At 44.9% G+C, this 27,988-nt stretch overlaps 1 protein-coding gene across 2 annotated transcripts in view; it reads left to right on the forward strand.

Moving 5' to 3' along the window:
• Positions 1-27,988, forward strand: part of LOC119978716 (copine-8-like) — a 789,805-nt gene that overhangs the window by 557,521 nt on the left and 204,296 nt on the right. For both annotated transcript variants that reach the window (XM_038820547.1, XM_038820548.1), the window contains exon 11: positions 3,746-3,821. In XM_038820547.1, the coding sequence (XP_038676475.1) occupies positions 3,746-3,821 (76 nt within the window). The remainder of the gene's footprint in view (positions 1-3,745; positions 3,822-27,988) is intronic.

Below are 27,988 nucleotides of genomic sequence, written 5' to 3' on the forward strand. Positions count from 1 at the left end.
CCCCTCCATCCCAGGTGACCCCCAGGGCCCTATTGCACCGTCCAGGTAGGGGGAGCACCAGAGGCCGACCTTGAGCCTCACTGCAGGGAGACAACGGAGGTCACCAGCTCTCCCGAGTCGTCAGCCCCACGTCACCCCCCCCCCCGACATCGACGTGCCTTGAGGTCAACAGATGGAACAGGGTGGCAGGGTGAGGCATGTGCCACCGGCAAGGTGGCCGGGGCCCACTGACCCCAGAGGATGCCTGCCATGGACATCAAAGGCAACAGGGCATGGTAAGCCGCAGACTGCCTCAATGTGCAGCCTGGGGACACAACTAGACGTAGCAGCATGGAGGAGGAAGCAGTTTGAGGATCACTGAGAGGGCACTTGGGACAGGGTGTGGTGAAGAAGGATTAATGGCATGGATGGTGGCTAGGGACAGTTAAGGTCACGATTGTACATGAGTTAAACATTACACCCAAGACATAATAAGCCTTATTCTGCACTGTGGCCCTGCCTGCATCCGCCATCCCCTGGTGAAATGCCACATAAGTCGCCACTCAAGCCCTGGAATGAAAAAGTGAATGAAAATGAAAAATCGCTTATGTCACGAATAGACTTCAATGAAGTTACTGTGAAAAGCCCCTAGTCGCCACATTCTGGCGCCTGTTCGGGGAGGCTGTGACGGGAATAGAGCCGTGCTGCTGGCCTGCCTTGGTCTGCTTTCAAAGCCAGCGATTTAGCCCAGTGTGCTAAACAGTGTGCTGAACACGATGAGTAAAGGTTCGGTCCAGCAGTGATCTTCACAGCACCGGGAGCAGGTACCCCAAGGACATGGCACAGGTGCCGCAGTGTCTCCTAGTTAAGACGGAGCTTCCTGCGACACATGCTGTCTGACATCTCCAGGAAAGACCAGCAATGCCTTGGGGTGTCGCTGGCCTCCCCCTCTGGGCTCCTGATTGGCGGCTGGGTCCTCAAGAATGAGGGGCAGGCCCCTGCACATGGGCTGTCGCCTTGAGCCTCCATTGACGCTGCTGCCGCTACCGTCTCTGGCATCAGGTCGCCTGGTTTCCCAGCAGCAACATGAGGGCTGCTGCTGCGCGGCCCTCAATACCATCCATAATGTGACATCTAGAAGGAATGGAGAGAATGAGAGACACTCGTTTACCACCTCCACCCTCAGGACCCTCGAGTCCCTCAAGCCGCCCCCACCCTTACATTCCCTGCCTTCTGTCAGGGTGCAATCCAGCGAGCTGATTGTGCTCGGGGAACCCCACCCCACACACGTACCACTGGCTCCTGGGGCCAGATCCCAGATACCAGACCCCTACCGGGAACATTACTTGGACCGGCTCAAGTTCCCTCCTTGATCCTCACACGCACCCTCTGGTTGCGAAGATATCCCCCATGCTGACGCCCAGCTCTTGGGTGTTTTATTGTTGGCTGCTGCCTCTGTGGTGGTGGTGCCTTCAGGGTTCAGGCAAAGTGTCCAGGCCTCACAGCCTGATCGGGACGCGAGGCAATAACTCATGCCTGCGACATGGCATTTCTACCACTTGAGAATTGCGAAGTGCTCATGTATCTAACATGGCCAATTCCTTAGTAATAGCCTTCAGCTGTGCAGCCAGAGGCTACCATGGTCAGAAAGAGTTAACGTGCCCTCCACCATATTACCATGGACAAGGCTCTGCCCTCGGGGTGTTCAGTGGGAGCAACAGGCAGCAGCTGGATTGGCTCCTGGTATGGGCACACACGATCTAGGGAGTGGCCTGTTGGACCCGTGGGCACTGAGCCCCTTACCCCCCAGCCCTGGATGAAGCTCCAGATCATTCAAAAGGTAATTAGGACAAGCTACAGCAAGAGCTGTGTTGTGATATGCATCACTGTATATACACTACAACTAAATAATCACTAGAGGGAGCACCAGAGATGTTATGACATGCAGATACGCAACCAATGGATCATTAGAACAGGACACAACCAATGGGTAATCAGGACACCCAGAGGTGGCATTACCACAAGGGAGCACTACACAACCCATATAAAAAGGACAAGGCACACAGACTCTGCCTCTTCCACCGGCAGAAACCAAGAGAGCAGGACAGGGTTGATTATCAGCAACATCACACACTAGCACGTGGTCGAGAGCAAGCTTGTATATTAGCAGAGTAGACTGAGTTACTAGAGGCAGATTAGTAGAGTGTCGAATTCATTTAAGAGCACTGTTAATCGTTCAATAAATACGTTGAACCTAACTCCGAGTCTGGAGCATCTTTCAGCAGAGCCTACATCAAGTAGCAGCTTATGTTACTCGAGGTAAGATAACACAACAAGCTGAAGCTAGGTTTTTGTCCACACAGGACGATCATCAATATTTTGGGGCACATCCAAAACGTGACGGTCATGAAATTAAACTGGAAGTGGATACAGATGCAGCTTATGAATACCAGAGGCAATTAACTGTCAAAAGCTGAAGCATCTGCTTTTGAAACCGTCAATTGTGATCCTATGGATGTACACCGAAGAGGTTGTACCATTAAAAGGATGCATTATGATGACAGTCAAAGCAAATCGGCAGACAGTGAAGTTGCCTCTTCATGTTATCTGTGGAAACCTTTCTGCTCTATTTGCCAAAACATGGTTGACTAAGATTAGGCTTAATTGTGAAACAGTCCATCAGTTGGTGGATCCAAAGAGAAACTTGCAATAACCTCTCAAGAAGTACGAGAAGGTGTTCGAAGATTCACTAGTCGTTATGACTGGAGTTGAAGTACACCCAAAAGTCAAGTCAGACAGCACACCCAAATGTCTCAAAGCTGGAACCATACCGTACGCCATCAAGCCGAAAGCTGAAGAAGAACTAGACAGATTAGTAAGGACAGGAGTCATCATACTTGTTGCTACAAGTGATTGGGAAACACCAATCATCCCTGTATTAAAGCGGGATGGCTCAGTGTAAATTTGACTTTGATTTTACTATCCTAAATTTACACTTTCTAGTTCAGACTCTGTGCTGCATTTCAACAATCTTCAGTGAATGACTTGGGAAATGCAGTTACTTCCATGGTCACCAAGGTTGTCGATGCCATGGGTGGGGAGTGGGGTGGGGGGGGGGGGGTAGGGGAGGAGGGGTGTGACATTTCTATCTCCCACTTAGTACAACCTCCAAAATAAAGTTTCGTGAAAATTAAAGAGGCAGGGGCGAGTCCAGCAAATGGCGGCTGCTATTCACTTACTGACTGCAGAAAATTCTGCTCCGTGATATCACAGGGCTGAGCAAGTAAAACCAGGGTGTTTTCAGTTTGTATAATTAAACTTGTACAAACATTGCGGTACATTTTTAATCATGTAAATTGATACTGCAGTTCAGCAAAATTTCCTTCTTGGAATATTAATGTTCATCATTTATTTCACCGACCAACCTGCATATGTGTATTGCTCCAACAAGGTTTGTCACCGTGATGCCCTTTAATTTAATTACTAATGCATTGATATAAAGAAAATAATCAACAGAGAGAAAAGGATTGCAAGATGTACGAAGCTTGTGGTTGAACAGCTGATGTGTCATATATTGACTTTTTCTATTCTGATTCATCAAATTGCGTTTGAAGATCATATTTGTCCTCATTGGCTATCATTAAATAAATGCCAAGCTGAACTTTTGTCAAGTAAGTTTTCATTTGTTCGCATTAATGTTGTCCACTGATGGGATGGAACTGTTCTTAAGGGAATGCAACTGACAATGTCGCCTTTGTGATTTCAGCCATGACTTCATTGGAGAATTTACAACGAGCTATCGAGAACTTGCCAGAGGACAAAGTCAGTTCAATGTTTATGAGGTGAGCCCATCCTACTGATTCTAGTGTTGGAAATCAACCCATTTTAATGCCCTGGAGCTGTTTATCCATATTGTGTTATAATTCACATTCTCCGTGCAACAATTTGAATTTTCCTTCACTAACTTGCAGCACAGCACCACAGCACAAGTTGTCAAGGAGGTGGCGGGGGAAATAAAGCATGGAGGAAGAACCCTGTGTTGTTGGTTCAATTGTTTAAAGACACCTCTCAGGATATCTTGATGAATTGCCTGCTGAGGGACACACGCAATTTATAACTTAACAGACAATAATGGATAGCATAAACTAAATGAAGATGCTGCATTGATGAACATGAGTAAATAGCTGTGACTGGTACAATTAATATGCTGCAGAATGCCAAGTGTTAAAAGGATCACTACTCGCCAGATTTTGGAACAGAAGGAGGCAATGGAAAAAGTGACGAGAACAGATTGCCTGACAGTTTGTGGTCGGTAGATCTGAATTTTGAGAATATATTTGAATTGCCAATGGAACTAAAGAGAAATCGGAATTCCATTACAGAGTAGCAGAGGTGAATTGGATGAGTACATCAACAGTAAAGAACAGGATCAAAATAGCTTGTTTTTAAGCATTCCATTTCTACTAGTTTCCCAATGAGCTTGCTGTGAATATCCCAAATTATGGAATAGGATACAAAAGACAGCAGGAATAGGATTTCAAAAACACGCTTTTAACCATTCCATTCGGCTCTCATTCCATTCTCTCAAATAAAACCCTCTTGCAATTATATAATTATTCAGAAGCTTTTGCTTCCAAGAATCATGAAGCCTGTCCCAAGTATTGATCACTCTTTGAAGAAATTCTACTCGACATCGGGCCTAAATTTAATTTTGCCAATTGGGACCCTGCTCATATGTCTTACTGCCATGACTCACCTTGAAATAATGCATTTATTATCTTGCATATTTTTCTAAGGTCCTCATTCCAAAGCTGAAAGACCTCTGCTTCCCCATTCTTCCATCATAGCCCAGTAGTCGGATGCTGTGGATTAGCCTCCAGGGTCTTCTCGGTATTGCCATCAGAGCCTGAGTGTGCTTTTTGTATCTTGTCATGCCAAGACTGGATACAATGCTCCAAGTGTGGTCAGACTATATCACTATACAATTCCAGGTTACTTCTTCTGACTTATATTCTACTGGTTTGTGAATGTGAGCCTATAAACTACAGTTTTCATTATTAGTGGGTGAATGCTTCACGTGATAATGTTATTCCTCTACTATTTTAGTGAAGGCGTTAAAAAATAAACCTATTGGCATCCAAAATAGCAGACAAAGGAATTCACTTACCAACATCGGCAGTAATAATCTCAAAAGTTATGGAAGAGTATTTTAGCGATTGCAGCTCTCGTGACTTGATAAGCTAAATCCGAGTAAATGGATAACTGTTGGTATCGTTTACTCTCATCATCATAATTTATACCAGTCGTGGAGTATGTATGCACTGATTTACGTGTAATATTTTAAAATTCTCGATGAATGAAATTTCATCTGCAGTGTTCCTCTCCACTTTATTTCCGCCCCTTTTCCTTTCACTTCCCTTATTTTTAACCTCCCTTGTCCATTTTCTCCTTCCTTCCCTCCAACCCCAGTTAGCCATAGGATGACATTTAGTTTTGGTTTCTATGCAATGGAAGATCAACTGGTTTATTCAATGCGATCAGCACAATACAGGACATTTGCTAGTTTTAACATTTAAAAATCTATAAATATCCACAATTTCGAGACCTGGCTCAGTTTTGCAACAAAATTCTTGAAGGATTTTGACTGCTGTAGAAAAGCAAGTCAAAAGTACATTCAGTAAATATTTAGGTCTTTATCTATCATAACTAAGCAACTAGCTGAAAATTTACAGGACGGTGACAATTTTATTTTTTTGGCAATTGGATCTGGAATGATTTACATTGAGAAGAATATAGTTGTTGATTGAACAAAAACCTATGAAATAAGAAAATATTCTTGATGCAGCAAATAATAAATTATTGTTTAGTTTTGGCAGTGTGTTGCTTTATACAAATACTAGCTCCATACGACGCCACTTAGGTGAAGAAAAATAATTCCATTTGACATTTAGTGGATTGGCAAGCTTCAAAGCCATTTGTATATCAACACAAAAAGCCTGCTGGAGCAATTGCTTCATCAGATGTTGATCAAGCTTCCTGAATAGATTCACTGAAGGCTCTGAAGGTTTGCAAATGGTTAAGGAGACTATTGGGACTCTTGCTTGAAAAGGCCCACTGAAAACCACCATTTTGGATTGAAAAGAAGCTTACAGTTTGACAATTAGCACATATCTCAGAACCCTTGACCTTATATTTTAATTTTAAAAAATATTTTCACTAAATAAATTATTAATGACAATTAAGATCAGTAACATGATAATGCCATTATAGCTGCAAGACAAACTGGCCTTGTGCTTTCAAAAATAAAATGATTATACAACAAAATCTACAAAATATGTGTTCCTGCTCTGAATTAAAAAGTAGTTACAAAAATAACCTGGAAGTTTGAGTCGCCGGTAACATTACCTTTTAATGAACTCCCTCCAGGCATTAGTACTACCAGTAATGAGTTACCCCTGTCACAAGATTGGCACAATTGGAAGCAAATGGATTCTGGGAAAGATCAATTCTATTCTGCTGGAAGCCTTAAGTAGCTGGAATCTAAGGTCATCAGTATTCTTGGCTAATTATGTAGTTTTCTTGAACGACATGGGCTCCAATTTGTCTCACAAGAACATCTCTTAGTGCATGTTTCCAGGTCGTAACAAATAAGGCATAAAAGGACAGAAATCTGTTCCCCCAGGTCTCAGTCGCAATTGTTGCATACTTCTGGCAGAGTGCAAAAGGGGAAGCTCCCACTTGAAACTATAAGGAACTTGGTTAGCATTTAAATAATGTGGGAACACCTCCCATTTTGACACCTCACACATTTTTTCCATTCCCAACTTTATCGACTGAGACTGAAATTAAGATCCAGTAATTGGTTGTCAAGGTGTCGTGTAGCATGCAGGCGCGTTGAGGAAAATAGAAGTGCCACCGCAAAGTTTGTTCTTTTCTGGTTTCCAGTGTTTGGGAAATGCACTTTCAGTCTTTATGAGTGTGGCAAGATTTTTTGACCCATTCGATGATGGGCCGGGATTTTCTGTTGCGAACCTGCCCCACCACCGTTGCTAGCGAGGACGGAGAATTTGGCTCGCCATTCGCTGGTGGTGGGGTACTCCACTCCCACCGCTTGTCAATGGGAAATCCCATTGAAGGCACCCGCAACAATGGGAAACCCATGGACTGGGGTGCACTGCCGCAGGACCATAGAATCCCGCCACCAGCGAACGGCCGGAGAATTACGGCCGCTATTCCGCTTGTCCCATCACTTTAAATTCCAATTGCATACATATTACCATTTTTACATTTTGTGCCTGGATATTTGAATAAAGATACAAATCAGCTCATCCCAGAAATATAAGTGTTATTTACAAGTCAGCACTGATGTAGCAACTCAGTTATAATATCTGTGGATCTCATGAGGTTTATTCATGCGACATTGCAATAAGGATTTGAAAAGGCTATAAGTCCGTGTAAGGAGTCCAAAAACTGCTGAACCAACGTTATTTATTTTTCTCTAAGTATGTAATTAACTATCATTGATGCACTTCAGGCACAGCATGTAATGAAACCTGAAGTTGCAAAAGCTATTTTAATGCCAAAATGACTTATACGTATACCATACAATGCTTAGGAAGAAACAGAAAATACAGAGCAGGTCTCAGTAACAATGAACTAAATTGTCAATATCAGGTCAGAAACCCAACACCCAGAATGAATAGCAGGCTCTTTGCCCATGTTTGAACTGTGTAATGCTAACAATGTGATCTTCAAATTAAATTGACCAAATTTGCTAAAAATGAGATCATTGCCCAATTAAAGGTACCCTGTGCACTTCCAGAAGTTGGGAGCCACCTGATTATTACCAGCAGCAAAGGAGGGCACCAGCCATTTTGAGTGCTGCCACTGTCTTGCCGATTAGAGCAGGTAGTTTCCGGGAAGGCCAGAGAGATGAAATGAAGTTGACAGTGGCCCTGCATAACTAGACAAGGGCCAACACTCATGCCTGTATTAGTTTGCCCCTCAGATTTCTCAAAACAAATCACCAAATAAACTTCTTCAGTTCCCTGCAGCAAACCCAATGGCTGCATTGACGTGCACAAGGCGTTCGGGCTTACCAGGAACAAATATGAAAATTTCATTCCATTTCAGACAGACCACTTAACAAGCTGATTAAGGATCTTAAGGGGCCATTAATTGGAGGAAAGTATCTTATCCACTCCCTGCCCACTGTCCGCCCATTGAATATTGAGAACTGTCCCAGAGGCATCAGGATGTCAGCACAACCTCCAGGATGGTGATTTTCAGAACCTTCCCAAACCAGCTGCAGACTCCGCGGCCCTTTGAAACTCTTGGCCAATAATTTTTTTTAATTCCAAAAATGGAAGTGAAACAGGAGATGAATGATTTTCTTCCCACTGCAACTGAAACTCAGGACACAATGTGAAAAATACCATGGAATAAACTGTATTGGAAGATCCTGGCATTTAAGAGCTGGCGACGTGACCGGTTTTGTGGGAGGTGGTTTCTTTGGGCAGAGAGTTTGCAGGACAGCTGGAAAAGAACAAGAAGGTTGGAGCTCAGTAACTTGCTTATGTCCAAAATTTCAAGATCATCTGAGCCACATGCGTGGAGGAAACTATCACTACTGAAAGCAACAAAAAGAGCAGACTCTCCTCTTGTGCAGCAAGAAGGAATGTGGGGCACGGTTCCCAAAAAAATTACTGAAGTGTAATTTGGTGGGGTGATTGGCATTAGGTGTTTCGGTGCATACACACCCATACTCAGGGTGCGATTGAACTAAATGGGAACAATGCCCCACAGCGAGCACATTTAGTTGCATGTTTCCCAGTGCTCACAACGCTATCAAATGTCACTCGGGCTAGAGAGGGGTCTTAGCGGGAAATGTGCTGCCGAGGCCGCACATTGCCCCGTTTTCGGCACTAAGGAGCTCTGCTCACTGGAACGCCTCAAACCTCTCCTCCCAAGCCCCACCTCAGTATGAGGGGGTCTCCCCCCCCCATATTTCCCCCACTCCCTCTCCCCCACCACATCCATGCAGTGCACCCCGAACCCGATTGCTGCCATGTGAAAAATGCCAGCTTGGCGCCTTGGCAGTGCCCCTGCCAGCTGGCTGTGCCAGGCTGGCACTCTCAGGGTGTCCGGGTGACACCAGCAATGCCAGGGTACCACTCTGCCAAAGGGCATGAACCTGGGAGCCTCCAATCCCCTGTGAGATCCCCCATGAGTGCCATTTTGTGGAGACTAGTAATGAATGGCGCTTGCCCAAGGTTTCCGAGGATAGATCCCAGCATCCCGGGCATCTCGGGAACATGGATATTAGAGCAATGTGGCCGTTCAATCGTGCCCTGAGTCATTTTTTGGACCTTGGGGAGTCACTCACCGGTAAACCCACACTGAGAATTAGCTTCTGCAGTAGGGAGCTAAAGACGCTCCCTAGATAAGGCGCCATTTTTAAAGGGTGCCCAGATCATTGTGATGTTGAGTGACCCCACACCTCTCACCCACTGACATCATAACCCCAGGCAGACATGGGCATGACCCTCGACCCCAGACCTCCCTGCCCTCCCACATCACTAACCCCCCCCCATCCAGGCATGAGGGCAATTCAGACCCACACCCATCCATCCTCGTGGGCATCTGGACATCGATTTCTCCCCCTTCACCGCCCACCATACATTTCGTCCCCTCCATACCCACCTCTTTTCATGGCCATGGCACCCTCAGGCCTCACCCCTTGGCAATGGCCCTTGTCAACCTGGCAGTTCTACCCTGACACCCGGGTACTGCCACAGTACCTGAGCAGTGCCAACCTGACACCCTGGCAGCACCAACGGGTCCCAGGTTGACACGGCCGTACCCTGGCCCTGACCACCTGAGGTGCTACAATTGCCTCAGAGCCCTCCGGTGTGGTCTTCAGGCCTGGTCTCTCCCGCTGTGCACCCAGCGCTGGGCACATTGGGGTGGGAAAATCATGCCCATGGCCTGGGTCTAGGCTGATAAAAGAGGCATTTGTGACTGATGTCAAGAAGCCCTGCTTCATTCAGCGAGTAATAAATGTTCAAAATTTATCCTGTATAAATTTACACTACCAGATGGGCAGTAGAGGAAAATCTCTGGAATCATTCAAGAGATAGATTCTGGGCTGTGAAGCACTTGGGCTTAACTACATAGGGCAGATTTTCCCCCTCATCTGTACTTACTTTTAGTAATAAATAAATGTAATCATGTGTAACTGAAAATCAAATTAGCTACAGGAAACCAATTTCCCTGGAACGTAGGTAAGGCTTGTAACTGAGTCCAAAGGAAGTAATTTATAAATTTTAAAACAGAAAATGCTGGAAAAACTCAGCAGGTCTCGAAGCATCTGTGGGGAGTGAAACAGAGTTAACATTTTGAGGCCAATATGACTCTTCGGAAATTAATGAACTTAGTTGAATAATTAGGAGTATGGAATCCAGAATCAAGCAATGAAAAAAAACTTGACTTGCTTTATTTTTAGGTACATTCCATATAAGCCAATTTGGATAATCAGGAGTAAAATGCCGTTATTGGAGGTGGACATGCAGATACATCATGCACCCAGTTCTTTGAAGGCATCTATATTTTATTACCTAATAATTCTGGACTGTCTGTTCTTTGTTCAAACATTGTTCTGACAAACAGCTGCCTGCTGATGTCAGTTCATTAGTATTACTGAAAGCCTTTTCTTTAAACACATGCGACAGCTCCTCAGGCTGTTGCTTCTGGGATTGTATTTTTTGCTCTTAAGATGCGATTGTGAATTAGGACATTTTCGGTTCCTGGTTGCAAGCTAGCTCTCAGGGCACCTGCCCATGAGATCAATTGCCTAATTAAGAGGCTGCCAATTAAGGATGGCCAGTTCCTGAAGCTGCAGCCCCAATCAGAAGGCCTGAGGATTTGGAAAGATGACAGCCCCACTGGCAGATGTGGGCGTGGTCACTGGAGGATGGAGAACAGGGAAGTGCCTCCACTGTGAGGCACTCTCTGAAGCGGTATTAACTTTCATAAAGTAAAACATGGCGATGGCTGCAATGCCACAATGATGTTGGGCGGCATTTGTGGCCCATTGATGGCTCAAGATATGGTGGAGAACAGGAGAACCTTTCAGCCCACCCTCTTCCCCCCACTCCCAGCCTATTGCCAGCAAACCATCTCTAGGCACCATCTGGGCTTGGCCCTAATTGGGTGCCCATCTGCCACAAGGAAGACCCTGGCACTGTGCGTGAGCAGCCGGCAAACAGACAGCTAATTATTCAGATTGACTACCTGTCACAACTGGACTGATGGCCTTTGCTGATGCGGACACGTCTCTGCAAAAATCACCCAGATGCAGTAACATGCCGAGCCGCTGACCCAACACGTACATCTCTGAAATTCCACCTGGTCCTGCCTTGAGGCCCATTCCCACCGGACCGGAAAGATTCTGCCCGCAAACCTCTATAGTTGGCTATAATTCAATCTCCAAAAAATGCTTTTTACTCCAAAACTTTTAATATTTTTAAATGCTGATTAAATTTCACTGGCCGTTTAATCGGTTTGCATTTATAAAACTCATTTCTCTCTTGGATTGTGAAAGCGTTCTGGAATCTGCCGAGATTGATAGATATTCATTAAAGCATACTGTCCCACATGAAGGTGTGATGGGAGCTGTCAGCAGGTTTTCATGTTAATGTGTATTTCACTTTCCTCTTGAGGTGGAAAACATGTTGATTAGAAAGTGCCTGAAACTTTTGTAACAATGAAGCCAAAAGTATTGTCATAAGTTTTTGATCATGAGCATATAGTGACAGATGATTAAATAGGAAGAATAGCCTGGGAGTTTTATGACCTTGGAGCCATGAGGAATAAAGTAATACATTATAGATCTGTATGGACCTGATTTTGGGGTCAGTGGCAAAGGAGTGATGCTCATCATTCACTATGTTTACAGTTGCTCAGACCTTTGTTGTGAGCTTTTGAATGGCAATTTACAATTAGTAGGTATCTTTTTCAGCATCTGCAAGGTATCTTTGGAGTGTGCGAGTGGTGCCAGCAACTGTATATCTCTTCAACTACAATCTCACTGAGACTTGCAGGAACTGTGAATTACAATATTTAACTGAACGTAAAATTGAGATAACAAGCTAAATAAAATTAGGTAAAGGACAATTGGATTAAGAGAGGGCGATAAAGGGCAGCACGGTGGCCTAGTGGTTAGCACAACCGCCTCACGGCGCTGAGGTCCCAGGTTCGATCCCGGCTCTGGGTCACTGTCTGTGTGGAGTTTGCACATTCTCCCCATATCTGTGTGGGTTTCGCCCCCACAACCCAAAAATGTGCAGAGTAGGTGGATTGGCCATGCTAAATTGCCCCTTAATAGAAAAAATAATTGGGTAATCTAAATTTAAAAAAAAAAGAGAGGGCGATAAAAGCAAAAGTAAAGAAAATTTAATTTTATTAATCTCCAACAATAATTAAAATTTGAAGTACTGAGACTCTACATTAAAAGTATATTTTCATTGTCAGAGGTGTTTGTTTTGGTAGTAATTCCATTCTCATCTTTGATTCCCTGCAAGGTCTCATCCCTCTCTTTGTTTGTATCCTCCACTAGCCCATCAATCCACTCAGAAACCCTGCATTCCTCCGACTCGGAATTTTGTTGCATTGTGAAATACACTTTGGTCCATTGTACGTGGCAATTCTAGACCCTAAGCTCTCTTGCATAATTACAGAAGGAATAGTGTGAAAAATGGTTCAGGCACCATGGATTGGATTCTCCGCCGTCGGAATTCTCTGGGCTGGATTCTCCGCAGCTCCGCACCGAAATCGCGTTTGGCGCGGGGGCGGAGAATCAACTTTCCCGACAAAATCGTGCCCGGCACCAGTCCGGCGATTCTACGGGCCCCGAATATCCGCGCGTCCACGAATTACTCCACATGGCTGGTGGGCCATTGCGAGAGGCCTGCCCAGTGATACTCCGCTCCCGAACGGCCGAGTTCCCGACAGCGTGGAACTAACAAGGTATGGCCGGCCGGTACTCTCGCGTAACGGCTGCGGACTCAGTCCGTGGCCACTCTGGTGGGGGGCGGGGGCATTGGGCACCGGGGGGGGGGGGGGGGGGGGGGCCATATGGGCAGCCGGGGCACAGATCAGGCTGATCTGATGCAGGGGCGTGTGGCCGATTGGCGGGGGGTCCTACATTACAGTGCCGCCACCATGGTCTGAGTCCACCATTCAGCGCAGCCGCTGGAGGCCGCTGCCGTGCACATGTGCAGACTCGAAACCGGACGTGAGGGAGCCTGTATCCGCAGCTAAAGCTGCGTAAATTAGTCCAGGTCCCTGCTAGCCCCCTGAAGGTAAGTGAATCGGTCTATCTCTTTTTGAGGAAACTGGGGAGTGCAACACCAGCCGGCGTGGGGACATAGCCCCATTTTGGGAGAATCCAGCCCTCTGTTTTGCCGGCAGCTCGGAGCTTTCCGTTGGCGTGGGGTGGCCCCGCATTGGAAAACTCCTATTGATCAGCCGGCGAAACGGAGAATCCCAACGGTGTGCCGCTCCAGAAATCTGGTACGGCCGGACGGAGAAACCCGCCCCATGGCTAATTCCCTGATTTGTAATGACGGGATCATGCAAGGCAGTCAGAAATTCAGCGGAGATTTTGTCATGAATGTGATGTATCCTGCGGCGTGTGCAAAGTTCTGTTGCGAGTGTGGAGTGAGGAGAACATGGAGTGTGGACAGAACATTAATACATTAAGCTTTCCTTCGCTGCACTTTTCTGCCTCCCCACCGGGTCTCAAACATTCAATTTCAAACCAATCATTTTGAAAAAAGCTTTCAGTCATTTTTCATGGAGGCCCTTTGACTTTGATTATTGTCTATTTCCACATCTGGAAAAATCTTGGTATTTTCTCCTATATTAGAGGTGCTATATAAACACAAACTGTTGTTTTCCAAAATCTCTAATGGTACTTAAAGAGATATCCCCTTGTCTGTTTGTCAGCACCACGAGATTTGGCAAGTTAGTACTGAAAGTGGCATCAACTGCTGTTATCTTATTGTATGTTAATACTGGTCGTTCAGCAGCTTTCAAAAGGCTAAAAATTCATGTTAGGGACTTGGAACATCCACAGCAATTAATTAGCTCTGTGTTGAATTCGATGTTGCACAGACAGTGAAGAATTTTCCAATGAATTACATGCATACACAATGCGCCCACATTTCATGAAAATAACATTAGCTCAAACTGACATTTAATGCAGTTAGTACTGATGCATGAAGAAAAAACAGCTGTCAGTCAATAAAGTGTGCCAAAAGCAATGAAAATGGTACAATGCTGATAGTAGAACAATGGTGCCACTCTGTCTTTTGGGTGATTCTGCTTTGGATCCTATTACAAAATTTAAGAGAGTCAATTCTAAGAAAGGTGCTCTGCGGAAGTGGCACTCGTACCTCTTGCTCCTGGCACCCATTCCCTATTGGCTCCAACTGGACAGCAGCTCTGGCTCAGGGTCCAGACAACTATGGGCGAATTTTCGTGCCCCCAATGGACGTGTTTCCCACGAGGGCACATAAAATAGGGTGGCCCCCATCCCATCCTACCACCTTCCCGTTCACCCCCATAATAGGAGGGTAGGTGGGCGCTGAAATTGGCAGTCCACCTGCATTATTAAAAATAATAATTAAAGGTCAATTAGGCTTGTTACTAAGCCAATTTACCCTGATAGTACACTGTTCACACAATAAAGCATTTGCAGGGCAGGAGCGGGAAGCCCAATTTTTTAACCCCAGTGTATTAAGGACAGGAAGGAATGGGCGCTTGCTCTTTGGGAGCTGCCCTTTTCCGATCGTGGGTGAGAATCCCACCTTCTTACCTACCCGCTCCCTCCCTTGCTACTGCCCCAATCCCCCTCTCCTTAACCTACGTATACCCTCCCAGGTCAAGACCGTGCATTTACCAGATCCAGGGGTCCATTTCTTTCTTATTCTGTAGTCCTCGCTGTGGCACTGATGCCTTCCTGGCACTGCAAGAACTGATGGAGTTGCTGGCCAGCTCCAAAGGGCAGGGCTTCTTCTCCAGTGAGGATGAGCATCTGTTTCCTCCCACCCTTCCTTCCCCTCCACTCCCATATTATTCAGCCCTATGTTTCTGTCTTGGTTGCAGAGAGCTTCAGCACCAGCCACATGCCCACAGCAGGACGCAAGCCACAGTTTATTGTCCAGCCCTAACTACACCCAAGATAGCGCTTGTTATATATATTTAGTTGGTATTTTTCATCCGGTACTTCCAATTTTCATTGCAACCAGAATTCTTCAACATATTCCATTGGCCTAAACTAATGAAATCATTGGGCGGGATTCTCCGATCCCTTCTGTGGTGGGACCCATTGCAAGCTAGAACAGAACGTTTGGCGTTCCGGCCAAAACTCAATTCCAGAAAATCCCAGCCAGGAACGAAGGCCGAAGATTTTGGCCATTGTATCCAGCACATTTTGTGTGCAGCTCTGACTAATTACCTTGCTGTATTTGGCTACTTGCCATCAGCAATTGATTCACAGTTTCTAATTTCTCCAAGGTCCCTACTCAAATCCCAATCAAGTCAAGTAACAGGACTCCTAAATTATATTGGTCTACTCAAAATTGCTTAATTCAAATTATCTGACGGACAACCTATTTGTTTCGTTAAAAGCCTGCTTTGCTGTTCTTACTTTGCTTTAATTCCAGACATATTTAGAGCAAGTAACAGCCTTGAATTATCAGGAGTGGCCTATTATCAGTAGTGAAGCTGAATGTTTGCTTGGTGAACAAATTGGAAATTTGTGTATAATTGGTCACAAATGAGAAAAAACGAACAATGAGCCCAATATTTAAACCAGCCACAACATTAGTTTTCCTGTTGAAGCTAACGCAAAAACATTGGCACGAACAGGCAAAAAAAAAGATATCCCTCATCCATGTCAGTACATGAAGGGCAGCACGGTAACACAGTGGTTAGCACTGTTGCTTCACAGCGCCTGGGTCCCAGGTTCGATTCCTGGCTTGGGTCACTGTCTGAGCGGAGTCTGCACGTTCTCTCTGTGTCTGCGTGGGTTTCCTCTGGGTACTCCGGTTTCCTCCCACAAGTTCCGAAAGACGTGCTGTTAGGTAATTTGGACATTCTGAATTTTCCCTCCGTGTACCCGAACAGGCACCAGAATGTGGCGACTGGGAGATTTTCACAGTAACTTCATTGCAGTGTTAATGTAAGCTGACTTGTGACAATAAAGATAAGTATTATTATTATATCTTGAGGAGCCACGACTAGGATATCCAATGATCTAGAATGCAAAACAAAACAAATTTCAGGAAAAAAAAATGTTCCTGTGTGATCATTGACTTTGGATTAATTTGTTTATCACTTCTGCCCATCTCCTCGAATCGTGCTGGGGTCTGAATTTTTTCTTCCCCAATTGGCCATGAATAAAGGTGGGTCGGCACACAAAATGGCTGCCTGAGTTGGAAATCCTGCTGCCGTTTTTGCCATCTGCTGTTTTTCCGAGGGTGGGCGGGGGTGGTGAGGTTGGTGAGAGTACGGGAGGTGGCAGCAGAACTTGCCCATACCTATTAATGTGGCAATTTAGATTGTTCTCGGCTCATTAATAGCCTGTTTCCTTTGCGCTTTTGAAATTTCAGCAAAACGGCTGAAGTTCAATCAGCAACTGGCTGGTATCAGACTAGCTGCTTGCAGGCGAGAACCATATGTAATGGAGGTGGGAAGAATTTTAAGAATGCCTATTAACTGCAAACAGTCAAGCCATTTGTTTTTTTTTAAACTGTGACATTAACATGTGCTGCTTTCAATGTTTGGGAGATGTCAAATGGTGGAGCTTTTGAAAATGATCTTTCTTTCCAGTGAAATCTTATTGGATAACCGTGTTCTGTAAATTTAGATTTCGACACAGAACAGAATCTGGTTCTTTTTGGATCAAGTTCACAATCTTAAAGAAACCTAATCTCTGATCACTCTTCATGTAACCATCCTTTACTTCCACCAGCCACAGCATCAAAGAATTGGTTTCTGACACTCCAGTGAAGTAAATAAAGGCCATGGTCGGATATATACGAATTATAAGAGTGAACAGGGGCTTCCTGGGGGAGTCCAGTTCCTGAGAATATGTTCATTTGTAGAATATAATAAAAATTATTTAACCGGGGGCTGATACAGCTCAGTTGGCTGGACTACTGGTCCGTGATGCAGAACAAGGCCAACAGGACGGGTTCAGTTCCCATACCGGCTGGGGTTATTCATGCCCTTCTCAACCTTGCCCCTGGCATGAGGTGTGGTGATCCTCAGGTTATATCACCCACCATCAGCCAGTTCTCCCCCCTCAAAGGAGAAAGCAGCCTATGGCCATCTGAGACTATGGCGACTTTATAATAAAAATGAATAAATAATATAAGATGGAGTAACCCATACATCTTGATGCTTCTCAAATTTATTTGATGGCTTGTGCAAAAATTCCTGTTAAGAAAGCAATACCCTGATGTATTTCTGAGGAGAATTTTAATAATAATGATTGGAAAATGAACAGAATTTAATGGGGAACAGTCAACTCCAGCATGATTCTGTTTTAATTTGCTCCCTAAAATAACAGACTTCAGTTTTGCATCTCAAAACTTTATTTAGACTGTCTGCCTGGTTGCAAATGATAAAGTGAGTTATAAGACACCAGCTGAACTTCAAAGCATCTCTCACTTTCTGTAGCTGACACTGCCTCTGTGTAACGTGCAAGAATTGCTCTCCCTAATTTTACAAATAAGAGCAACATTTTCACGTGTTGCTTGAGAGGTAAATATTGTCCAGGACATCAGGAGAACTCCTCTGTTCTTCTTCAAGTAGTCCATCCCAGAGGCTGGTCTGAAACCCCGAAGACGGCCACTTTTGGGCATGGCTCCACCCTCATCCCCACCACTTTGGACATTGCCTCAAAGAAGGCTGTCCAGTATCCCGCAAACCTGGGGCAAGACCAGAACATGTGGGCGTGGTTGGCCGGGCTTCCTTGGCACCGTTCACATCTACCCTCCACCACCGGGAAGAACTTACTCATACGGGTTCTTGTTAAGTGGGCTCTATGCACCACTTTTAGCTGCGTCAGGCTGAACCTTGCGCACGTGGAGGTGGAGTTTACCCTATGCAGGGCTTCGCTCCAGAGTCCCCACCCTAGTTCGATTCCCAGGTCCTCTTCCCATTTCGTTCTTGATGCGTCCAGTACGGTGTCGGCCCTCTACCAGTCGGTCATACATGTTGCTACAGTTTCCTTTATCTAGTATGCTTGCGTCCAGTAACTCTTCCAGTAGTGTCTGTCGTGGCGGTTGTGGGTACATCCTTGTCTCCTTTCATAGGAAACTTTTGAGTTGTAGATACCTTACCTCGTTCCCCCTGGCTAGCTGGAATTTCTTTGTCAGTTCGTCAGTATTGTGATCCTGTCGTCCGTGTATAGGTCCCTGACTGTCAGTGTCCCTCCAAGCTGTCCCCACCTTTTAAAGGTGGAGTCAGTCAGCGCTGGTGTGAACCTATGGCTGTTGCAGGTGGGAGCTTTGTCCAACATTTTGGTCAGGCCAAATTGCTGCCGTAGTTGGTTCCAGGACTGGAGGGTGGCTATCACCACCGGGCAGCTGGAGTGTTTTTTTGGGTGGGGCTGGGAGTGCTGCCATAGTGAGGGTCCGGAGGGAGGTCCCCATGCAGGAGGCCTCTTCCGCGCGCACCCACTCGGCTTTTGGCTCATTGATCCATCCCCTTATTCTCTCAGCCGTCGCTGCCCAGTGGTAGAATTGTAGGTTTGGGAGGGCTAGCCCCCCGTTGAATTTTGTTTTTGTTAAGACCTTCTTTGGGATCCTAGCATTCTTCTCCCCCATGTGAAAGTCACGATTAGTTTGTCTAGTGCTTTGAAAAAGGCCTTGGGGATGTAGATCGGAATGGATCTAAGTAAGAAGCGGTACCTGGGCAGTATGTTCATTTTGGTCGACTGGACTCTCCCCGCGAGGGAGAGTGGGAGTGTGCTCCATCTTTGCAGGTCCTTTTTTACTTCCTCCGTCAGACTGGTGAGGTTCCATTTGTGGATTCCTTTCCAGTCATGGGCTATTTGGACTCCCAGGTAGCGGAATTTGTGTCGGACTTGTTTAAACGGCAGTCCCGTTAGTGCTGCCCCTCCTACTTGTGGGTGTACCGGGAAGATCTCGCTTTTGCTCATGTTGAGTTTGTAGCCTGAGAAGGCGCCAAACTCTTTCAGGAGCGCGATGTGGCTGTGTATCTGAGAGATTACACAGAAACTTGAATGCTTGTGATAAGCCAGAGCAGATGAATACTGAAAGAAGTGATTGAAATCCTGAAGGTGGATCCTTGGTGATGGCCTCTGAGGGAAAGCGTTGTTTGGGTGAGGATTCTAAGATTTGTTTTTTGAGAGTAGAGTTTAATAACCCATGTGTGGAATCCAGGGATCAAGACCAGTTAAAGTGTGATAAGGGTCTGGAAGGGAGTTGATGAGAATTCTACAGAAGTTGAATTGGATGGCATCTGCTACTTAGTTTCAGAGTACGGTGTGCCTGATGGAACTGTATATAATCTTAGTTAGGCCACAGCTAGCGTAGTGTACATAGTTCTGGTCGCCACAATATAGAAAGGAGTAAAGGAGTGATTGCACTCAAGAGGGTGCAGGGCAGATTCAGCAGGTTGTTCCCTGGGCTGGAGCATTTCAGCTAACAAGAGAGATTGGATATCATAGAAGCCCTACAGAATCATTTGAGTCCTTACAGTGCAGAAGGAGGTAATTCAGCCCATCAAGTCTGCCCCCACACTTTGAAAGAGGACCCTATCTAGGCCCAACCCCAACTCCAACCTCATAACCCCACCTAATTTACATATCCTTGTACACTAAGGGGTAATTTAGCGTGATCAATCCACCTATCCTGCACATCTTTGGACTGTGGGAGAATTCCTGACGCTGTGAAGCAGCAATGCTAGCCACTGTGCCACTATGCTGCCAGAGGCTGGGATTGTTTTTGATGGAGCAGAGGAGGCTGAGGGGGGACCTGATTTGAGGTGCATAAAATTATGAGGGCATCGATAGGGTGTAAAGGAAGGAACTTTTCTCCTTAGTGGAAGGGTCATAGGTTTAAGATAATGGACTGGAGGTTTAGAGGGGATGTGACAACAAATATTTTCACCCAAAGGGTGTTTGGAACTTGAAATTCATTGCCTGAAATGATGGTGGAGACAGGAACCCTCACAACATTGAAGACATTTTTAGATGAGCACTTGAAAGGCCAAGTGCTGAAAAATGGTATGAGAGTAGATCGGTGCTTGATGGCTGGCATGGACACGATGGCCGAAGGGCCTCCTTCCTTGCTGTAAAAATTTGAATGACTCAATGAAGACATTTTGCCTGTTAGTTTACAGAGATTGTGTACTTACCAAGAACACATATATTTTGGGTTATCCTTAAAATTCTGTGTATATCTGTGAAGATATAAATGGAGTGAAAGAGGTGGTGGAGTCAATCTTTTCACATTCGTTAAATGTTTTATCCTTTTGATAAGAGTTAAATCACAGTGACTCGGTTCAATCAGATTTCTAAACATAAAAATAAACACACTGTGCACGGTAGCACAGTGGTTAGCACTGTTGATTCACATCGCCAAGGACCCAGGTTCGATTCCTGGCTTGGGCCACTGTCTGTGTAAAGCCTGCACATTCTCCCTGTGTCTGCGTGGGTTTCCTTCGGGTGCTCCGGTTTCCTCCCACAAGTCCCGAAAGATGTGCTTGTTAGGTGAATTGGACATTCTGAATTAGCCCTCAGTGTACCCGAACAGGCGCCGGAATGTGGTGACTAGGGGATTTTCACAGTAACTTCATTGCAGTGTTAATGTAAGCCTACTTGTGACACAATAAAGATTATTCTTATTATTAAATGTTACAGCCTGTTGAGTCAGGTTCCATTCTGGGATCTGACTGTCCATCAGCCGGAATCTTAGCAGTATCTTCCCACATGCGTTGCCCTTTGGGGAATAGTGAGGGAAAGTGGTGGAAGGATTCCTGAGCTGATTATCAACCCGTTGAACCATGTTATGAATGCTCCTTCCGTGACCAACAAACCCTGGCATTGGACTTGAACCTGGAGTTTCTGGGTCCAGAGGTAGGGACACGACTACTTTGCCACAAAACCTCCTAATCTCTGGAATGGAGCTTGGACACGCAGTCATTTCAGTCTAATGCACTATCCATTCCTATTCAACAGAACTAGAATTTTTACACTCTAGTCCTAATTATACAAGTCAAGCCATTACATTTCATGCTTTCACCAAAGGAAAGGGAAATAAAACTCATAATGACTACTGCAAGACCTTCTTTTCTTTAGGAATCTGAATAAAAGCTATGCTAATGTTCTTGGATAATTGAAACACATTAAATAGGTAATGGCTCCTTTTTGCATTACAGTATTTTTTTCACCTGTCTTAACCATGAGAATGCTGAAGTTCTTTTCATCAATTAAAATAAAATTAGACAAATATAATAATGGTAAACTGATGCTTTTACTTGCATCTGCAGTTTTTTTGACAGAATTTTGAAGCTTTGATTCCTATCAAGTCTCCACAAGGTACTGGGATAGTTCAGAAAGGTTGGGTTGAGGTACAAGATTGGCCATGATCTTAATGAATGCTGGATCAGGCTCAAAGTGTCATGTGAGAGTACCTTTAAGAAATGGGTGTTTATAAATGGGTGTGTATATAAGTATCTGTCGTGAAAGTATCTTTAAGAAATGGGTGTTTATTACTGCAATGGTGTCAGAGAGTGGGTGGAGCTGGGCTGTTTGTCAGCTTTATACTTTCGTTTTAGGCTGTTTGCTGCAGGGTGTGCTTTAGTTTCGTTTTCAGTGTTGGAGCTGAAGTCAGACAAAGCAGCTGTACTGCTCTTCTCTCCGCCATGAAAAGACTATCTCTTGATCATTTGGTGAATCCAGAATTACAAATGTTTTCAGTAGTGACTTTAACCTGATGTGCTTCTGTTAAAGGTTATGTTTTTGTAAGTCTTCTGGATGTTAAAAGGACAGCGTAAGCACTACTTAGTGTTGTACTCTTTGGGGATTGTATTTGAATTGATGATTGCTAAGATGTTCGCTGTTTGTTTTAAAAAGGGTAACTTGAGTTCATAGGATAAACATTGTTTTGCTTTAAAAAATACTTTTCCATTCCTGCTGTACCACACCTGTAGAGTGGACTGTGTGCTCCCCATACCACAATCTATTAAAAGTTGTGGGTCAGGTGAACTCCATGAAAAACTTTGGGGTTCTCTAAAACCTGGCCCATAACAAATTGGGGGCTCGAGGGGGATAAAAGTCTATCTATTGGATTGGCTTAGTGAACTTAAAGACAGTGAGGGGTGAGCATATTGTGGGTGCTTTTCAGGTGTGGTATTTTAATTTAAGCAGTGATGTGCGTCGTGGACAGTGGCTCTTTCAGAGGCCAAGAAGTGTTTGGAGGTGGAGACGGTCACACACAGTACCTTACGGACAGAGACTAAAAGTAGACTGTTAGATTGGGCAAAAACATTGCAGTTAACGTTACCTGACAAAATGCGAAAAGATTAGGTAATCTGGCGGTGGCTAAGCATTTAAAGTTGCCTGAGATACAGTTTGATTCATTGGAAATAGCAATGATCCAGTTGCAGATTTAAAAAATGGAACATGAGAAAGAATTAAAGCAGCTTGAATCCTAAAGAGAGGAAAAAGAAAGAGAGAGCGTGGAAAGAGAAAGAGAGAGAAAAAAGAAAAGGGGAGAGAAGAAAGGAGAAAAGAAAGAATAGCCCTCGCAGAACAAAAAGAAAGAGAAAGGGAGACACAGATCAGGGAAAAAGATAAAGAGAAATTGTTTGAACTTCAGAAAATGGCCATGAAACATGACATTCAGTTAAAATTGGCAGACATAAAGAGAAACGTATAGTTGGGTGATAGTGATGAGGATAGTGAGAAAGAGCGTCCCAGTCAAAGGCTTGGTGGGGATCTATTTAAATATGTCTAAGCATTGACAAAGTTTGATGAGAAGGAGATGGAAGCCTTTTTCATTTCATTTGAGAAGGTGGCTAAACAAATGAAATGGCCACAGGACATATGGGTATTACTGATTCAAACAAAGCTGATAGGTAGGGCTAGTGAAGTGTTTGCATCACTACCGGAGGAGGTATCTCCTCCGGCTGGTTTAGCTCACTGGGCTAAATCGCTGGCTTTTAAAGCAGACCAAGCAGGCCAGCAGCATGGTTCGATTCCTGTACCAGCCTCCCCGGACAGGCGCCGGAATGTGGCGACTAGGGGCTTTTCACAGTAACTTCATTGAAGCCTACTCGTGACAATAAGCGATTTTCATTTCATTTCATCTGGGACGTATGAGGAGGTGAAAAAATCCATCAAAGGTCCATATGAACTAGTGCCTGAAGCTTACAGACAAAGCTTTAAAAATTTAAAGAAAGAGATTGGTCAAACATACATGGAGTTTGAAAGGCTCAAACAGAGTAATTTTGATAGGTGGATAAGGGCTTTGAAAATAGACCAAACGTATGAAGCTCTCAGAGAAATTATACTTTTGGAGGAGTTTAAAAATTCAATTCCTGATGCAGTGAGAACGCATGTGGAAGAGCAGAGGTTTAAAACTGCGAGGTTAGCAGCAGAAATGGCATATGATTATGAATTTGTTCATAAATCAAAGTGTGGTTTCCAACATCGGTTTCAGCCTGTGAGGGATAGAAACTGGGGACATGAGAAATACTCAAGTGGTAAAGGTAAAGGTGATCTGATGGGAGATAATTAGGAGAGTGTACCTCATATTTTTTTTTAAATCCAGGACGATGGAAAAGAAATGAAAAATTTCAAATGTTTTCACTGTAATAAACTAGGCCATGTAAAGTCACAGTGTTGATGGTCGAAGAAAAGCATTGAGAAGACTGATGTGGTAAAACAGGATAAGACAGTGGGGTTTGTTAAAGTGGGAAAGGAAAGCCCAAGTGAACCGAAGGAGGTGCAAATGATTGTACAGCCTGATCAAGAGGTGACTGATAAGAAGGTGCCAGATCTCTTTAAAGGATTTACTTGTGTGTGTAAAGTTTACTCATGTGTATCAGGAAGAGCAGGTAAAGAAGTCACAATTTTAAGAGATGTGGGATCTAGTCAATCTTTAATGGTAAGAGATGAGGTGTTATGTAGTTTGGAAAGAATATTGCCAGAAAACATGGTAATGTGTGGAATTTAGGGTGAGAAGAGTCGTGTCCAATTATATAAGGTAAGGTTGGAAAGTCCAGTGAAGTGGTAGTAAGAGTAATAGAGAAACTATCTTGTCCAGGAATACAGTTTATCTTGGGTAATGATGTAGCTGGATCGCAGGTGGGAGTGATGCCTACTGTGGTTGATAAGCCAGTGGAAATCAGACAACTGAAGTGTTGAAGGCCAAATATCCTTGGATTTTTCTGGATTGTGTAGTAACAAGGTCGCAATGTCACAGGTTAAGACAAGAGGAGAAATCACAGAGTGAAGGTGAAGTTGAAGTGCAATTATCAGAAACAATTTTTGATCAGATGGTTGAAAAAGAATGAGAACAGGTGGAGGATGAGGCGGATACTTTTAATTCAGAAAAATTGGCGGAGGTCATTCTGCAGTACTGAAATACAGCCTCATGAGTTATTAGAATTTCTCTGCTCGTACTATCTGAAGATAGCTCTGTTGCATATCGAGTTTCGTGAACACTGTGGAGTCATGTAATTATGCTGATAGTCCTTGGATTGTCAGAAGTGGATGCTTGTCTAGATTGACTGCTTTGTTTACCACCTGAAGGATGGTGTGTAGTTTAAGCTCATCATTTTCTCATCAAGCATAAATTTGATATCCACGGCAATGATGCTGTCTGTTCCTCATTGTTTCAGCCCCTTTGACACTTTAGAAGGTTTGCAAACCGCAACCAACTCAAATTTTCCCACACAATCTCTGCAGTGTAGAAGTAGGCCATTCAGCCCATTGAGTCTGCACTGACCCTCTGAAAGAGCACTCTCCCGCCCACCCCGCCCTGTCACCGTAGCCTAACCCTGGACACTAAGGGGTAATTTAGCATGGCCAATCCACCTAACCTGCACACCTTTGGACTGCGGGAGGAAACCGCAGCACATTGAGAAAACCCACGTAGACACTGGGAGTATTTGCAAACTCCACACAGTTACTCAAGATAGGGACTCAGGTCCCTGGTGCTGTGAGGCAGCAGTGCCAGCCACTGTGCAGCCCTAGTTGTTAAACTAATGGAATTGATGTGTGTATATGAAGAACATGACTGTACTTTGATCTCCCCAAATCCAGTAAATAAGGAAGGGATATAATATATATATAGCCTGCGTCAGTAATTACGTTACTGTACATTCCGATGAGTTTTTCAAGTTGGAATCCAAGCTATCACAAACAATACCCCCACAATCTCAAATAGAAGGTGAAGCTGTCTCGGGTGACATACTAGCATACTAGAACTGTAATCATTTCCAAAACTGGAATGATAGTCATGAGCTTGAAGAGTGTCTATCACAGGACTGAGAGACAATTGTTTGTTACTCAACAATAGATACTTTTGCACCAACATCGATAAGAATTAACACTGAAATGCCCAAGATCTTGACTGAGCATTCCTTAAAATTACCTTTTGTGATGGTATACAGATGCCGCACCTCACTCTATGGAAGCGACGATTCTGCATGCCAAACTGATGATATCATTCACTTCGACGGCCTTCACAGCTTTGCTTCACTTTTTCCTTAAACATGACGTTGTGACTTGATGAACATTCCAAAATTTGGGCACAGTTTTGAAGGTGCCTAACCGTGTTGATGATATTACAGAGATCTCCTTGTCTGTAACATTTGCTCTTGAGCTGACTGGTAAGACTGTCTCTAGGACTCTAAGGTTGCATTGCTGTGTAATCTCTTTGAATCTAACATGACAGACATGATTTACCTTGGCTTTATCCAAGGTAACGCCATCATCCCTCATGAGGAGACATTGCCTAAATTATGGCATTGAGGTTTTAATTGATTGGTCACAAACTAGTTCATTGGTTAGTGCACCAAATTTACATGTAGAAGCCAATGGCTGAAATGCTGTCGCATATTGTTTGGTGAGCCCACCATTTCCTTGGGAAAACTGACAGAATGTAAATTGTTCGATCATCTCACTTTTCTTTGGCCTGAAGTATTTTTCAAGAGCACTTACTAACACATCAAATGTAAGCATATCTTCTGTGAGCTGCTCGAATATTTGCTGGCCTTCTGCTCAAGGAGAATGTACAAGTATCACTTTCTTACAAATTGCTGCTACATCCAGATTGTCCACCTCTCAAGTGAGTCTTGAACCCTGAAATCCATCGCTGCCAGGAGATGGGAGAATCTTCTGGTGATGAAAGAAGCAAGTGAAGTTCAATATTTTCTAACCTTCCTTGTCGCCAATTTTGGTATGTATTTGCCAGTTTGTTGCATATCTTGTATATCTCATCTTTGAGCCATGTAAAAGTGATACTAGTTCCAAATGTACAGAAGGTTCATTTTCAGTACTGAATACAGAACTGATATGATTTCCTATGCACAGATGGTATCAGCTCAGTGCCTCAGGACTTCCTGTACCTTCCTCAGGTTTTCTAGCTCTCTAGCCCCACCCATGGATTTAAGCATTCCATCACAGTGAACATAGATTGGCTACCATAATAACATAATCAAACACAGATCAAGCAAACCATTGAACACATCAGACATATTCATTTAACCTGTGACCAATTATAAGCTCGAAAGCTGTTTAATGTCCTGGAAATAATGGAATTTCCCATTGAATTCATAGCATGCCACCGGGAAACCGGCAGGATGGTTGTACCGTTGGCGGAACCAGACGATCTTGCCGGTGTGAACAGCCGGAAGATCTTGCCCAATGTGTTTCCTGACACAATGTCAGAGACAAGACTTCCAAAGCACTTCATTTATTGCAAGGTCATCCTGTGACAATGGAAGTCACTATAGAAAATGCAAGATCGCTCTTCTATTCCCAGACCAATATTCAGGCTGCCAAGCCTCTTTTTGTGCTAATATTTCCTCCACCTTTTTCTATTGCTGGATACTCCCAGGGCATATTTTGCCAGGAATCCTCCTTGGTCACTCTTCATGCCTCTTGAGATGACAGCACGTCCCACGACAGGAAACAGTAGAACTCCTGGACAGACGAGGTGCACTCCATGGAGGTCTACTCTTGTGCGGCACTGGCCTCGAGGTGCACCTGGAAAACTGACCCCTGGATTTTTACCTGTAGCACTTTAAGTTATCAAAATTCTAATTTGGCTCCTGTTATGCATATGAGCCGGGATTCTCCGAAATCCTGGCCAAATGTTGATGCCGGCGTAAACAGCGGAGTAGTGTACGCCGGTGTCAATGGGCCTCCTGGCACAGCAATTTGCTGCTGTTCAGGGGGCTAGAATGGCATCAAAAGTCGCCCTGCACGGCCGGCGCAGGTCTGTGCATGCACGCGATGGCCGTCTCTGCGCCACACCCCGCGCAACATGGCAGAGCGCTACAAGGGTCCGGCGCGGCAGACATAGGCCCCACCCTCCCCCCCCCCCCCACCCCCGGTAGCCCCCTATTGTGTGCCTGGCCACTGTGGAGGCCCCCCCGGAGTCGTATCTCCCCCCTCCCACCAACCAGGACAGCCACCATCACCAGAACGCTGAGGTCCTGCCAGGTGGGACCACATGTGAACCACGCCGGCGGGACTCGGCAGGCACTTGGCCCGTCGAGCGCGGAGAATCGGGGGCAGCTTTCAATGGCCCCTGACCGGCGCCGTGTTCACTGTTTGTGCGTGACTGGCGGGTCCACGGAGAATCGAGGCAGCGCCATCTCGCTGGATTTCTGGCGTGAACGGCTATTCTCCGCCCCTGCGCCGGGGTCTGTTCCGCCGTGGAAGGTCGGAGAATCC

The sequence above is a fragment of the Scyliorhinus canicula genome, chromosome 15 (genome assembly GCF_902713615.1).
Source record: "Scyliorhinus canicula chromosome 15, sScyCan1.1, whole genome shotgun sequence".
Lineage (NCBI taxonomy): Eukaryota > Metazoa > Chordata > Chondrichthyes > Carcharhiniformes > Scyliorhinidae > Scyliorhinus > Scyliorhinus canicula.